Genomic DNA, 15,001 nt, shown 5'->3' on the forward strand with positions numbered 1-15,001 from the left:
TGCGCTCAGCATTTAATGAATTAACAGAACAGTAAATAAAAAGGTTGTAAAAAACAAAAACACAGGATATGGCACTGACAAACAGACAAACAAAACAACACTAAACAACACAGTGAGCTGATATTTTACTTTACGTTATTATTTTATTATTATTACCTCCGTCTCCAATCCCGTTCTCCACTCACCGAACACCCAACCCCGAGTGAGTGAAAACATGCTGCTTTTATGCAGCTGTACCGAGACTCGATTGCTAATCAATCATTCAATTGGAGTCGCGGTACAACTGCATGTGAATTAATAAAGTATAATTCCCCGTGCTCACATATTATTACTTTTTACTTGCATGTGAAGTTCTGTGCAATCCTTGTGCCTAAATACAAATATACATTTTAAATCACCTGTGTTACACAGACCCGTTTATATCCCATGTACCAATGACTATACACCAACATTAACATACAACATATAACACAAAATACACACAGGGGCGGGCACTTTGCCACAGGGCCCCCTTGGCGTTTCCCGGTGACAAGCGGGAGGGTAGGGCTGCGGTGGAGGGGCTTTGCTGCTGTAGGTGCCCGGGTTTGCCATGGTTCCAGCACAGGCGCGTGTGGAGGGCCTGTGTGGATGTGGTCCGGATCAAGACCTGGGCTTGGCGTACAGTGGGCTGGGAGTGGTCAGTCTGTTCTCTCCCCTCTCGCTGGTTCCCCCCAAAGGCCCGGTCACGCTCACCCTCCTCAACCACAACCTTGACCCGCTCTGTGTTGGCCAAAGCAAACTCTAAGGAGAGGGCTGGCACAGGGCCACTGACAAAGGCCTCCATGGGTAAGTCCCTTGTGTGGCTGGCGGGTAGTCTGGTAGTCTGGGTACCTCCTCCAGGCCAAGTAAAGGACATCGGCAGCAAGCATGCCCAGCTTCTCTCCGGGGCCTCTGGTTCGTGTGGCCCAGCGTTGGCACTGGCCGACAACAGACTCTACCCTCCAAAAGCGGCGGTCCAGGGCTGTGGTGAGAACATTATAACTGTCCAGCTCGTCTGGGCCAAGATCTAGCAGCACCTGCAGCTTTCCCCTCTAGGGCTGCCACTAGCTGGCCAGCTTTCTCAGTCATCGGTGAGCACTGCTATCTTTAACTTGGCCTGGTATGCCTTCCATGGTGATGTCCCATCATAGCGGCCTGCTTTTACCATACTTCGGCCTGCCCCCTGCATCCTGTCACTCACACTTGCTCCGTCCCCCCAGTCTGTGCAGGGCCCATCTCAGGGCCTAGCTACCCTGATCTCAACAAAACAGTCACTTAATTGTGTCAACATGCTTTCATAGAGTTCACAGTGAGCTACACCATTAAACTGGAGGTATGGTAAGGCTGGTGACAATGCCTAAGGCTTTTTCCTTATCTGTCCATCCTTCTACTTTTGTCATTAATTCAAACTGAATTCGGCCTCACCATCATAGGTGGAGTTGTTGATACAGGCCCCTTTGTTTTGATCCTGCAACTGTTGTCGCTCTTGTGCCCCGTGGAGATGTCACTTTCTCCTTGACATGGTTGGTGCCCTCTGCTCTGCCCCACTCTGTCCCACCGTGACGTTGCCTCCTGCTTAACGCGTCTTGACGTTTCCTCTGCAGCGCTACCTTCACTGTTGCTATCGACGCTGATGACGCACTGATCCTCTGCGTGCATGGCAGATCTCCAGATCCTAGTCATCTTAGCTCTTCGTTCGCCATAATCCTGCTTCTGTATACCAATATAACTTGTTTTGGCCAATTATATGAGGCAGGAAGACAGTGGTGAATTCCTGAATCCAAGATTTATTGCGTTACCAACAGAGAATTCCTGTTTGGGGCCAGAAATCACGTCACCAAAAATAATAAACTCTTATGATCTCACTCTCTCGCTTTCGCTACAGACTCTCACTGGATCTATCTTCCCCTACAGGCTCATGAACCCTCTTATATACCCTCTCCTCATTTGCTGTCCAGCTCAACCAATCAAGCCCATACTCTGCAGCTCCCCTTTTTCCCGCTGCTAACTGGGAGAGATGAAGCATGGGCTTAGCCAGTGCATCCCCGGACAGCAGCAGCATGCATTTACACACTTATTCACTCCCCTTTCCCATACTAACTAACGACGTGACCCGTTCCCCTTACAATACATGTAACCTAAAAGATAGACAAGACAAACAAACTGGACACTCAACAAAAAATAAACAAAACTAAACAGAAAAACATATGTCTTAATAATTTCCAAAACTTCCATTTGAGATAATTATTTGTAAATGTAATATAAACTGTACTGTGGTCTAATGAACTTGAGTCTCATCTGAAAAACAAAACAAAACAAAAAAAAACATGTGTTATCAGGAGAACTTTTTAAACCTGGCAAAAAACAGCTGCTCTACAGCAGCGCTTCTCAAACTCTGCGGTACTGTGACACCCTTCAACCAACACAAATTACTGGACCCCACTGCCCTGTGTTACTGCTAGTTAGTACTGATAAGTAAAACATGCATTACAAGGCAATATCAATAAAACTAATACAGTGGTTGCAGTGGTTATTTTTTACAGCCAACAGTATACAAAAGAATACATTTAAAAACAAATTAAATTACTTATCTAAAGGGAGGGGTGAGACATGGATGAACACAAATGCTTTAATTTGGGACATGATAAGAAGTTTACAAAAACAATCACTGCAGGGGTAAGTATAGTTTATTTTATAAAACAAAATGATTTACCTCTACTAACTTATCAAACTGTGTAACTGCCATCTGCGTTAAGACTTGATATATCAAGGCTGTGGGATCAGTAATATCTCAGCCTACTACAGCATATTATCTCGTGTGTGTTCAGAAGTCAAAGCTCAAAGATAAGGTTTTATTTGGCACTGGGTCTGCACACCACAGGTGCACGTTGCTCAGCTTTAAAACTTGTCTTTGTCCTTTGTTGGTAATTTTGTTATCGTCTGATAGAAAAAAAAAAATGTGGAATAATGACATAACATGCTCCCGTAAAAAAACTGATTTTTTAGTTTTTATCTGCAAAAAAACAAACAAAAAAACAAGAGCTTCCAGAGGCCTAAGTCGCCCGCCCCCCTGCTGAAATCTGAAATGTCTCCCTTCAGATTCTCGGTTGGTTGAGAGGGCGGATGAACCACAACGTCGCTTTTACAGCTGTCTGCACCTGACGTACCGCATTCACCTTCGACAGAAGTACGAACCAGCCTCACCAAACTCGTGTACTGCATCTGCCCAGAGGCCTTCAATCCTCCTCCAGTCCGCCTGGTGGCAGTGTGCAAGTTTGTAGCTCTTAGAAAACGTCGTCTTTACAGTATTGTTAGCTACAAACAAAGTCGCAGCCTGAGGAACAAGGTACCAACAAGAGAGGCGCAGCTGTAGGTTCATTTTAAAAATATGTAATGCATAACGATGCGTGAGAAATGCAGGTTACCTAACCTAGCTTAGCCCTTTAAACGTATGTACTCTAATCGAGTTTAAAATTAAAGCATGACAAAAATAAAGCAAGAAGTGTATGTCAATTACCATATACGGGAAATCGTATTGTTTTTAAATCAACGCTGTTTGTCATTGATGTGCAGTTTTAATACAGACCTGACATCAGATATTACTGAACTGTTTTCAATATATGCCTTCTGTGAAATGGGTGTTCGTTTGGCTAATAGAAAGTGCCATTCAACAAACTGCTGGGTTTAAGTTTTGTGTGGTTAATTGTAAAATAAATTAAACGTTTAAAAAAGTAAGAATTTTAAATACCTAACATACATTGCGTGTTCAGTTTTATTGTGGATAACATACTGAAAACGTGTCACTTTAATATTTTTCAAAGGAAAACTTGGCACAGAGACAAAGATGTTTAACCATCACCAGCAGCACCTGCGGCAGCTCCAGCATCTATTCCAACAGCAACAACAGCCACCGCCGCATCACCACCAACACCACCACCAAGGAGGCCGGTAAGACGAAGAGCTCGAAATCCAGCCTCAGGATTCAAGGCCTTTAACAGGAATTAAAAAAAAAAACAGTGGATGGTCGAGATATACTTACTGCTGTACACAAATAATAAAATATTATGAGGTCTACACTGGATATGAATGTGTGCTTGTTTGTTGTTGTTTGAAGAGTGATGATGTACACGACCTGTTGGTTTTACCAGTGGCAGATCTAGTAATTGTTAAAAAAAAAAAAAAAAAAAAAAAAAAAGCAAACGTGTCAGTGTTTGTTGCTGTGCAGATTTTTTTCAATTTGTGTTTTAATTAATTACTCAGTAAGACTGACGTATTTTTCATTTATATACGCTTTTGATCACTAATTAACCTGGTTCTCTCTAGTCACATATGCAGTGGGCCAAGTCGATGACAATACTGTCAACATCGTGATAGTGAAACCCAGGTGACTGGAGACATGCCTGTATTCTCTCTCTTACACCCCCAACATTCATACATGCACACAGACCCATATTGTATTTTTTAACTATTAGACGAAATATTTATACAATATTTCACAAAAAATGCCACTACAACCACGATTAATATTAATAGTGTTTTAATTTAATTATACCTAATCACGTTTTTTATTTACATTGTAGGGAACATATTGTGTCGAACAACAAAATATGTATTATGTTTTCCCTTGATTGTAAATAAAAATGTTATTTGGTATAATTTAATGAAAACTCTTAATTATAAATAAATCATGGTTATTCCACCTGTTTAAGTACTGTATTGTGTAAATATTTTGTCTAATAGTTGTCATAGTATACATCATATACAAACCAATGGAATACCTTGTGTGTGTGTGTGTATTAGAACATAAGAACATAAGAACATAAGAAAGTTTACAAACGAGAGGAGGCCATTCGGCCCATCTTGCTCGTTTGGTTGTTAGTAGCTTATTGATCCCAAAATCTCATCAAGCAGCTTCTTGAAGGATCCCAGGGTGTCAGCTTCAACAACATTACTGGGGAGTTGATTCCAGACCCTCACAATTCTCTGTGTAAAAAAGTGTCTCCTATTTTCTGTTCTGAATGCCCCTTTTTCTAAACTCCATTTGTGACCCCTGGTCCTTGTTTCTTTTTTCAGGCTGAGAAAGTCCCTTGGGTCGACACTGTCAATACCTTTTAGAATTTTGAATGCTTGAATTAGGTCGCCACGTAGTCTTCTTTGTTCAAGACTGAACAGATTCAATTCTTTTAGCCTGTCTGCATATGACATGCCTTTTAAGCCCGGAATAATTCTGGTCGCTCTTCTTTGCACTCTTTCTAGAGCAGCAATATCTTTTTTATAGCGAGGTGACCAGAACTGCACACAATATTCAAGATGAGGTCTTACAAGTGCATTGTACAGTTTTAACATTACTTCCCTTGATTTAAATTCAACACTTTTCACAATGTATCCGAGTATCTTGTTAGCCTTTTTTATAGCTTCCCCACATTGCCTAGATGAAGACATTTCTGAGTCAACAAAAACTCCTAGGTCTTTTTCATAGATTCCTTCTCCAATTTCAATATCTCCCATATGATATTTATAATGTACATTTTTATTTCCTGCGTGCAGTACCTTACACTTTTCTCTATTAAATGTCATTTGCCATGTATCTGCCCAGTTCTGAATCTTGTCTAGATCATTTTGAATGACCTTTGCTGCTGCAACAGTGTTTGCCACTCCTCCTACTTTTGTGTCGTCTGCAAATTTAACAAGTTTGCTTACTATACCAGAATCTAAATCATTAATGTAGATTAGGAATAGCAGAGGACCTAATACTGATCCCTGTGGTACACCGCTGGTTACCACACTCCATTCTGAGGTTTTTCCTCTAATCAGTACTTTCTGTTTTCTACATGTTAACCACTCCCTAATCCATGTACATGTGTTTCCTTGAATCCCAACTGCGTTCAGTTTGAGAATTAATCTTTTGTGCGGGACTTTGTCAAAAGCTTTCTGGAAATCTAAATAAACCATGTCATATGCTTTGCAATTATCCATTATCGATGTTGCATCCTCAAAAAAATCAAGCAAGTTAGTTAGGCACGATCTCCCTTTCCTAAAACCATGTTGACTGTCTCCCAGTACCCTGTTACCATATAGGTAATTTTCCATTTTGGATCTTATTATAGTTTCCATAAGTTTGCATATAATAGAAGTCAGGCTTACTGGTCTGTAGTTACCTGGTTCAGTTTTGTTTCCCTTTTTGTGGATCGGTATTACGTTTGCAATTTTCCAGTCTGTCGGTACCACCCCTGTGTCAAGAGACTGCTGCATGATCTTGGTTAGCGGTTTGTAAATTACTTCTTTCATTTCTTTGAGTACTACTGGGAGGATCTCATCCGGCCCAGGGGATTTGTTTATTTTAAGAGCTCCTAGTCCCTTTAACACTTCTGCCTCAGTTATGCTAAAGTTATTTAAAACTGGATAGGAACTGGATGACATGTGGGGCATGTTGTCAGTATCTTCCTTTGTAAAAACTTGTGAAAAGTAATCATTTAACATATTTGCTATTTTTTTTTCTTCCTCTACGATTTTGCCATTTGTATCTCTTAAACATTTAATCTCCTCTTTGAATGTTCTCTTGCTGTTGTAATATTGGAAAAACATTTTGGAATTGGTTTTAGCTCCCTTAGCAATGTTCATTTCTATTTCTCTCTTGGCCTTTCTAACTTCCTTTTTGACTTGTGTTTGCAGTTCTGTGTACTCTTTCTGTGTACTTTCTTTTTGGTCCTTTTTTAATGCTCTGTAAAGTGCCTTTTTTCGCTGAATATTTTTTTTAATTGATCTATTAAACCATTTTGGCAATTTAGTTTTACATTTAGATTTGTCTACTTTAGGGATGTAATTGTTTTGCGCCTCTAGTACTACATTTTTGAAGAACAACCATCCTTCTTCTGTGGGTGTTTTCTCTATTTTACTGCAATCCACTTCTGTTAGTCTCTGTTTCATACCTTCATAGTTTGCTTTTCTAAAATTGTAAACCTTAGCTTTAGTCATTACTTTTGGGGTTTTAAAAAACACTTCAAATGAGACCATCTTGTGGTCTCATAACCTCGCTATTGGGCAGTGTGTCCCCGGGTTAAAGGCTGCCAGACATCATGTGATTTTTCATTGGGCGACAAGATACTTTCGCAGCAACATGACCATACACTCAGAAACAACAAGTATAGGCAATGCGATAGGTTTGAAAATTGCCAGATCTATATAACTGTTCAAAATTGCTATTGACAAAACTATGCGCAAGACTGGTACATATTCATCAACATGATGTGGCAATTATGAGTGTCTTCTCTGAAGGTATTTCAACATATATGGCAATAAATCATACACACCAGGCTTATCCAGTTCCTTCGAAATGGACTCCCATGTACTGCCTTTGAAATCTGTGTCTTTATAATTGTGGTGACGTTTGTCATAAAGCTCTGGGTAGTTTTTCAACGTTAAGTATTATTGTTTCCGCCGTCATTTTGGATACTGCTTCACCCTGCTGGACCATGTGCATTAAAGCTGTTCTCTGATTGGTTAATTCTCTAGTTGTCACAGGACAAATCGCAAAAACTAGGATTCATTCCTATTTATCTTGCATCGCTCCAATCGCCGTGGTGTTGCCTGTGGTGAAAGATCCTTACCAAAAGTATAGATTCTATTAATATTGTCGCATCAAGCCACAGTTTTACTTGTCGCATCACGTCTGGTGGGTAGCAGCCTTTAAGGACCCCACACTCCGAACGCAAAGCAATTTGTCCTGCGATTTAAAATGGTACTTTTGCTGTGACACTACCTTTCACACCAGTGGCGACAGACAAGCAATGTGATAGGCGACTCTATCTGATTGTCTTTGCTGAAAAACACATGACAGTCCTGTTACACAGCTAATACAAATGTTGACTACATAATAGCTTTTTACAATACTTATTTCAGTAAAGCTGAACAAATCATACACACCAGCTATATCCAGTTCCTGCAAGAATGACCTTTTCTTTGCCATTGTTTACAGAAGGCTCTCAAGAGAAGCCTGCATGGGAGATTTATGTCTTTTGACCCCAGACATTTAGTAGTTACAGTTTAGCACAGTACAAGGATAGTGGGACATGTGCAGAGGGCAGTAAAGTTGTTTAGTTTGGATTTTCTCCCAGCTCTGGCGTCGATGGTTCTCTAATTCTTTCTTTCTGGTTTGTCTCTATCTCAGGCCGATGCAGCCGCCGCGTCAGCCTCCAGCCCCCCGCATGGTGAACCTCTGCTCTGCCAGTCAGGCAGCCTTTCTCAGCGCTAACCCCATGCTTCAGGGTGCCCTGCTGATGCAGCAGATGCAAGGTACTGTCCATCTGCCTTGTTAGTTTGTATAAGGATCCTAGTCTGCTCAACCACATCTATACAGTAACAGTTTTATTTTTATAAAATATCTGTTTGTCGCTGTACACATTTTAAATGCCTGTGTTATGTAGCTCTGATGGCTGATTTTTAGATGTTCAGTTGGCATGCAAGAGCGCACAAACTGCTCAAATGATTCTTCGGAGAACAGGCTTTGCTGCAGATTTCCATCTTCATCTTCCCTTCTGGACTTAAAGGGTACCTGAACCCAAAAATAAAAAAGCTCTCTTTGTGCTCAGTGTGTCCAATAAATGCTTCTTTCTGCACTGATTTGGTTATCAAGGCATGTGTTTAGCGATTTTTTTTCAATTTCTTTGTCCACTTTCTGGGTCAAGTAACACTTGGCAGCTGACATATTGGAGCCTTTCAGGCAGCGATGTCATTTCAAGTCATTGATTTCCCTGATAGATCAAAAGTTGCGTGCATGGGTTTATGGGATACAGCGGTGAAAACCCATAGCATGTGACATGACTGAGTGCAAAGCTTTGGGGTGCTTGAACAATAAGTGTAAAACAAGACAAAGTTATTGTGTGTGCCAAAGTCTATTAATTCAGAACGGGTGATCATAGCAAAAAGAAAACACTACGTAATTTGAGAGTGAGGCATACACTGACACCTTTCCATTCGGTCGAAATTCTTTCATGTGTGAGGACCACTTTGAACTTGAATGCTACGAAAGGAATATGTAGGCAGAGCTTCTGGGGTATGAATTCAAGACGAGGCTAAAACCTGATGCAATGCCAACAATATTTGCCCACAAGAAGAAGAAAATGTCACACAGCAAAGGGTTGGAATGAAAACCAGCAGACAAAAGTTTTTTTCTTTGCTATGATTTTGCCATTTGTATCTCTTAGACAATACTTTTTCTCTTTTGAATGTTTTCTTGCTGTTATAATATTGGAAAAACATTTTGGAATTGGTTTTAGCCCCCTTAGCAATGTTAATTTCTATCTCTCTCTTGGCCTTTCCAACTTCCTTTTTGACTTGTGTTGCAGTTCCAAGAACTCTTTCTGTTTACTTTTGTTTTTGGTTCCAAGTTGTACACACACACACACACAAGTATTAGGGCTTTTCGCCTCTCCTTTACGAATTAATTTCACAACTAACAGTTTCTCCTGTTTTAATTCAGAAACCAAACACATTAAATAGTGCTCGGGGTCATTTTATAAGGGGAGTTACAGTTAAAAACAAAAACACAGATGGTGTTGAGTAAACTCCCAAGAAGAATATTATGTTAATTTAAGGTAGGGCTAAGGAAAGGTCATGTGTGCGTGATGAATTATTACCATTTTGGTAATTTGCATACGTTTTGCGTCATGTTTTGTATTATTTACGGCAGTTCTGACAGCGTGCATGAAGACAATGGCAGCACTCAGAGTGAAAGGAAATTTTCCATCTAGGTGTTTTTTTTATATCAGATTCTGTTTAGAAAAACGTCCTCGATCACACATGTACCAGCAGTGAACCCACCACTCTACAGCAGGCAGTTCTCAGAAATCCTGCTACGATGTCAACATGAAATGTGCTGCCTGTAAGTGTAAAAGGTGGTTAAAAATGGACAGAATGGGCTGACACTGCTTAACACAGAGTAACTGTGCAGCACACAGATGTAGAGAACATTTCTAAATTCCTAAAAACTAATTTCTAGTAGGAAATCTGCATGCTGACTGACCCTTACTCACAAGTGCTTTTTACTGCATATAATTTATTATACCGATATTTGTCATTTTTTGTTTTGTTTTGTTTCAAAGAATAGATGTAAAGAAATGTTTTAAAGCTGTAAAATTGAAAGGACACCATATTTTTTTCTGTATGCCATGGAAGGCTAAAGAAAGCCTTTATTTTATGCAAAGTATGTCTTTGCTAAAGTTCACATAAACAAAATTCAGTGTACAGTCAGAGAAAATTGGTTAAGACAAATATGTAAGTAGATATTGGTCTTGTTAAAATGCATTACCCTGAAATTTGACCTTTGACCTTTTTGGCTCTCAGAATGCATATAAAATAACCCAATCTTAAGGCTGAGGCGATCCATCGTATCATTTGACAAATATCTATAATTAAGCCTGTGGTTCGTTTTTGTGTAAAGGCTTTAGCAAAGGGAAGCTTTTTATTTTTTTTAATTACATTTGTAATCTGCAGTTCTTTTTTGCATTAAGAACATAAGAACATAAGAAAGTTTACAAACGAGAGGAGGCCATTCGGCCCATCTTGCTCGTTTGGTTGTTAGTAGCTTATTGATCCCAAAATCTCATCAAGCAGCTTCTTGAAGGATCCCAGGGTGTCAGCTTCAACAACATTACTGGGGAGTTGATTCCAGACCCTCACAATTCTCTGTGTAAAAAAGTGCCTATTTTCTGTTCTGAATGCCCCTTTGTCTAAACTCCATTTGTGACCCCTGGTCCTTGTTTCTTTTTTCAGGCTGAAAAAGTCCCTTGGGTCGACACTGTCAATACCTTTTAGAATTTTGAATGCTTGAATTAGGTTGCCACGTAGTCTTCTTTGTTCAAGACTGAACAGATTCAGTTCTTTTAGCCTGTCTGCATATGACATGCCTTTTAAGCCCGGAATAATTCTGGTCGCTCTTATTTGCACTCTTTCTAGAGCAGCAATATCTTTTTTATAGCGAGGTGACCAGAACTGAACACAATATTCAAGATGAGGTCTTACTAGTGCATTGTACAGTTTTAACATTACTTCCCTTGATTTAAATTCAACACTTTTCACAATGTATCCGAGCATCTTGTTAGCCTTTTTTTATAGCTTCCCCACATTGTCTAGATGAAGACATTTCTGAGTCAACAAAAACTCCTAGGTCTTTTTCATAGATTCCTTCTCCAATTTCAGTATCTCCCATATGATATTTATAATGTACATTTTTATTTCCTGCGTGCAGTACCTTACACTTTTCTCTATTAAATGTCATTTGCCATGTGTCTGCCCAGTTCTGAATCTTGTCTAGATCATTTTGAATGACCTTTGCTGCTGCAACAGTGTTTGCCACTCCTCCTACTTTTGTGTCGTCTGCAAATTTAACAAGTTTGCTTACTATACCAGAATCTAAATCATTAATGTAGATTAGGAATAGCAGAGGACCTAATACTGATCCCTGTGGTACACCGCTTGTTACCACACTCCATTCTGAGGTTTTTCCTCTAATCAGTACTTTCTGTTTTCTACATGTTAACCACTCCCTAATCCATGTACATGTGTTTCCTTGAATCCCAACTGCGTTCAGTTTGAGAATTAATCTTTTGTGCGGGACTTTGTCAAAAGCTTTCTGGAAATCTAAATAAACCATGTCATATGCTTTGCAATTATCCATTATCGATGTTGCATCCTCAAAAAAATCAAGCAAGTTAGTTAGACACGATCTCCCTTTCCTAAAACCATGTTGACTGTCTCCCAGGACCCTGTTACCATATAGGTAATTTTCTATTTTGGATCTTATTATAGTTTCCATAAGTTTGCATATAATAGAAGTCAGGCTTACTGGTCTGTAGTTACCTGGTTCAGTTTTGTTTCCCTTTTTGTGGATCGGTATTACGTTTGCAATTTTCCAGTCTGTCGGTACCACCCCTGTGTCAAGAGACTGCTGCATGATATTGGTTAGCGGTTTGTAAATGACGTCTTTCATTTCTTTGAGTACTACTGGGAGGATCTCATCCGGCCCAGGGGATTTGTTTATTTTAAGAGCTCCTAGTCCCTTTAACACTTCTGCCTCAGTTATGCTAAAGTTATTTAAAACTGGATAGGAACTGGATGACATGTGGGGCATGTTGTCAGTATCTTCCTTTGTAAAAACTTGTGAAAAGTAATCATTTAATATATTTGCTATTTTTTTTCTTCCTCTACGATTTTGCCATTTGTATCTCTTAAACATTTAATCTCCTCTTTGAATGTTCGCTTGCTGTTGTAATATTGGAAGAACATTTTGGAATTGGTTTTAGCTCCCTTAGCAATGTTCATTTCTATTTCTCTCTTTGCCTTTCTAACTTCCTTTTTGACTTGCGTTTGCAGTTCTGTGTACTCTTTCTGTGTACTTTCTTTTTGGTCCTTTTTTAATGCTCTGTAAAGTGCCTTTTTTCGCTGAATATTTTTTTTAATTGATCTATTAAACCATTTTGGCAATTTAGTTTTACATTTAGATTTGTCTACAAATATATGTCTAATGTCTAATATATGTCAAATATATGTCTACAGATATAATTGTTTTGCGCCTCTAGTACTACATTTTTGAAGAACAACCATCCTTCTTTTGTGGGTGTTTTCTCTATTTTACTCCAATCTACTTCTGTTAGTCTCTGTTTCATACCTTCATAGATTGCTTTTCTAAAATTGTAAACCTTAGCTTTAGTCATTACTTTTGGGGATTTAAAAAACACTTCAAATGAGACCATGTTGTGTTTGCCAGTGGTTCTCTGACCTCTGTTTTAGTTATTCTATCTTCGTTATTTGAAAAGACTAAATCAAGGCATGCCTCCCCTCTAGTCGGTGCCTTGACAAATTGTGTTAGGAAGCAGTCATTTGTCATTTCCACCATTTCTATTTCATCCTTCGCGCTACCCACTGGGTTTTCCCATTTTATGTGGGGGAAGTTGAAATCCCCCATTAGTATGGCTTCTCCTTTGCTACACGCATTTCTAATGTCATTGTATAACAGATTATTTTGCTCACCGTCTGAATCTGGCGGTCTATAGCATGCTCCTATTATTATGCCCTTTGAATTTTTGTCTGTTATTCTGCCCCATATTGATTCGGCTTTATTTTCTTTGTCCAGGTTTAACACCTGGGCTTCAAGACTGTTTCTTATGTATAGCGCTACCCCTCCTCCTCTTCTGTCCTGCCTGTCTTTCCTATACAGTGAATACCCACAAATATTATATTCGTCCCCATCACTCTCAGACAACCAAGTTTCTGTAACACCTATCACATCATAGTTACCTGTTAGTGCAGTAGCGTCAAGTTCTAGAATTTTGTTTCTGATACTTCTAGCATTTAGATAAATACATTTAATGGTTGTCTTAAGCACAGAGCTTCTCTGCTCCCCTCAGGTCTGACTCTGAATCTGTATGCGATTGAGCTCACCTTCTTCCCCTGCCTCGCCCCTTTTTGCTTGTTTACTGATGGGATTGGATCTGTGCAGGCAGGAGAAAGTAACAGAGCAAGTTAAGAGGATTCTGCTACAATTACATATACTGTGTCGACCGAACTACAATGCCTTCCAATGTTTGGCAATTATTTTCTAAAGTAAGACGGCAAGAAAGAAAGTAAAGACATTAATGTTTGGGATACTCTGGTAACGCAACTAACTTGCTTGACCATTTAGAGATGCAGAGGTCGCGCTAGCCTTTAAAGATGCGCATTTGTTAAAAGCATGCCATCTCAAAATCTGCGTTTACAACCATAACATCTGCTTTTACTTATTGTATCAACATTTTTATATTATGTTTCCAATGTAACTATTTCAGATTAATGAAGTGAACATGCAATCTTAATTGTTAATAGTTTAATTAAACATCCTTAAATAATAAACAGTGAGAAAATCTAGCTGGGTTTTTTTCTTTTTTTTTTTTTAATTTAGTAGTTAGCAATTGTATTTTTCATTTTTTCCCAATTTGGAATAGACGGTTATTTTTAGGTTCAGCTCATCGCTACAACCCCTGCACTGACTCAGGAGCGACAAAGACGAAAACGCGCTGTCCTCCGAAGCATGTTCTGTCAGCTGACCGCTTCTTTTTCACACTGCAGGCCCACCATGCAGTTACCTCAGAGCTACAGCGTCGGAGGAAAACACAGCTTACAGGCAAGCCTTCAGACACGCGGCCAGACCACAGGGGTCGCTGTTGCACGGTGAACTGAGGACACACTGGCCAACCTAAGCCCTCCGTGTCCCCAGGTGGGGAGGGGCCAATTGTGCACCACCACCTGGGAATTCCCGTCCACGGTCGGCAGTGGACTAGTCTGGCCTGGAAACGTCCAGGCTGTAGGGCGCATGCTGCACTCCATGCAGAGTGCCTTTACCGGATGCACCACTCGGGAGCTCCCTCCGTTATTTATTTTTAAACCCTTTCCTTAGCCCTACCTTAACTCTATGTTAGTGGTACGCAAAAGTACAGAGGTCATCTGTTAGGGTGATGAGATCATTTTTTGTTTTTTTTTGCTGGTGGGAAATAAGTTGCGCGTTCAATGTGCGGACTACAGGAAGAGAAAGGCAGTGCCACGTTAAAGAACTCAAACTTTCAAACAGCCAGGAGCGCAAAGAAACCCGGACCAGTAAGGTATCTTATTACTAATTAGATTAAATAATGTTACTCTGTACTTGACGTTCACGCGTCTAAATTTGATAATCAGAGTCAATTTGGAGGCTATAGGGTTACCACTGTTCATTGCCGTTTGGGTATGAGCTACTCTCTGAGAGCTCCACTGTTCATTGCCGTTTGGGTATGAGCTACTCTCTGAGAGCTCCACTGTTCATTGCCGTTTGGGTATGAGCTACTCTCTGAGAGCTCCACTGTTCATTGCCGTTTGGGTATGAGCTACTCTCTGAGAGCTCCACTGTTCATTGCCGTTTGGGTATGAGCTACTCTCTGAGAGCTCCACTGTTCATTGCCGTTTGGGTATGAGCTACTCT

The 15,001-nt window shown here is 40.0% G+C and overlaps 1 protein-coding gene across 3 annotated transcripts in view; it reads left to right on the forward strand.

Moving 5' to 3' along the window:
* The first annotated feature begins 3,292 nt into the window (after window positions 1-3,292).
* The window catches only part of LOC121307074 (cip1-interacting zinc finger protein-like), a 42,323-nt gene continuing 30,614 nt past the window's right edge, over window positions 3,293-15,001 (forward strand). For 2 of the 3 annotated variants that reach the window (XM_041239184.1, XM_041239187.1), the window contains exons 1-3: window positions 3,293-3,387; window positions 3,840-3,966; window positions 8,186-8,310. In XM_041239184.1, the coding sequence (XP_041095118.1) occupies window positions 3,863-3,966; window positions 8,186-8,310 (229 nt within the window). In that variant the 5' untranslated portion in view covers window positions 3,293-3,387; window positions 3,840-3,862. Of the gene's footprint in view, window positions 3,468-3,839; window positions 3,967-8,185; window positions 8,311-15,001 lie in introns of all 3 variants that reach the window. The other variant, XM_041239186.1, reaches the window with a different exon arrangement.

This window comes from Polyodon spathula, chromosome 52, assembly GCF_017654505.1.
Source record: "Polyodon spathula isolate WHYD16114869_AA chromosome 52, ASM1765450v1, whole genome shotgun sequence".
Taxonomy (NCBI): Eukaryota; Metazoa; Chordata; class Actinopteri; order Acipenseriformes; family Polyodontidae; genus Polyodon; species Polyodon spathula.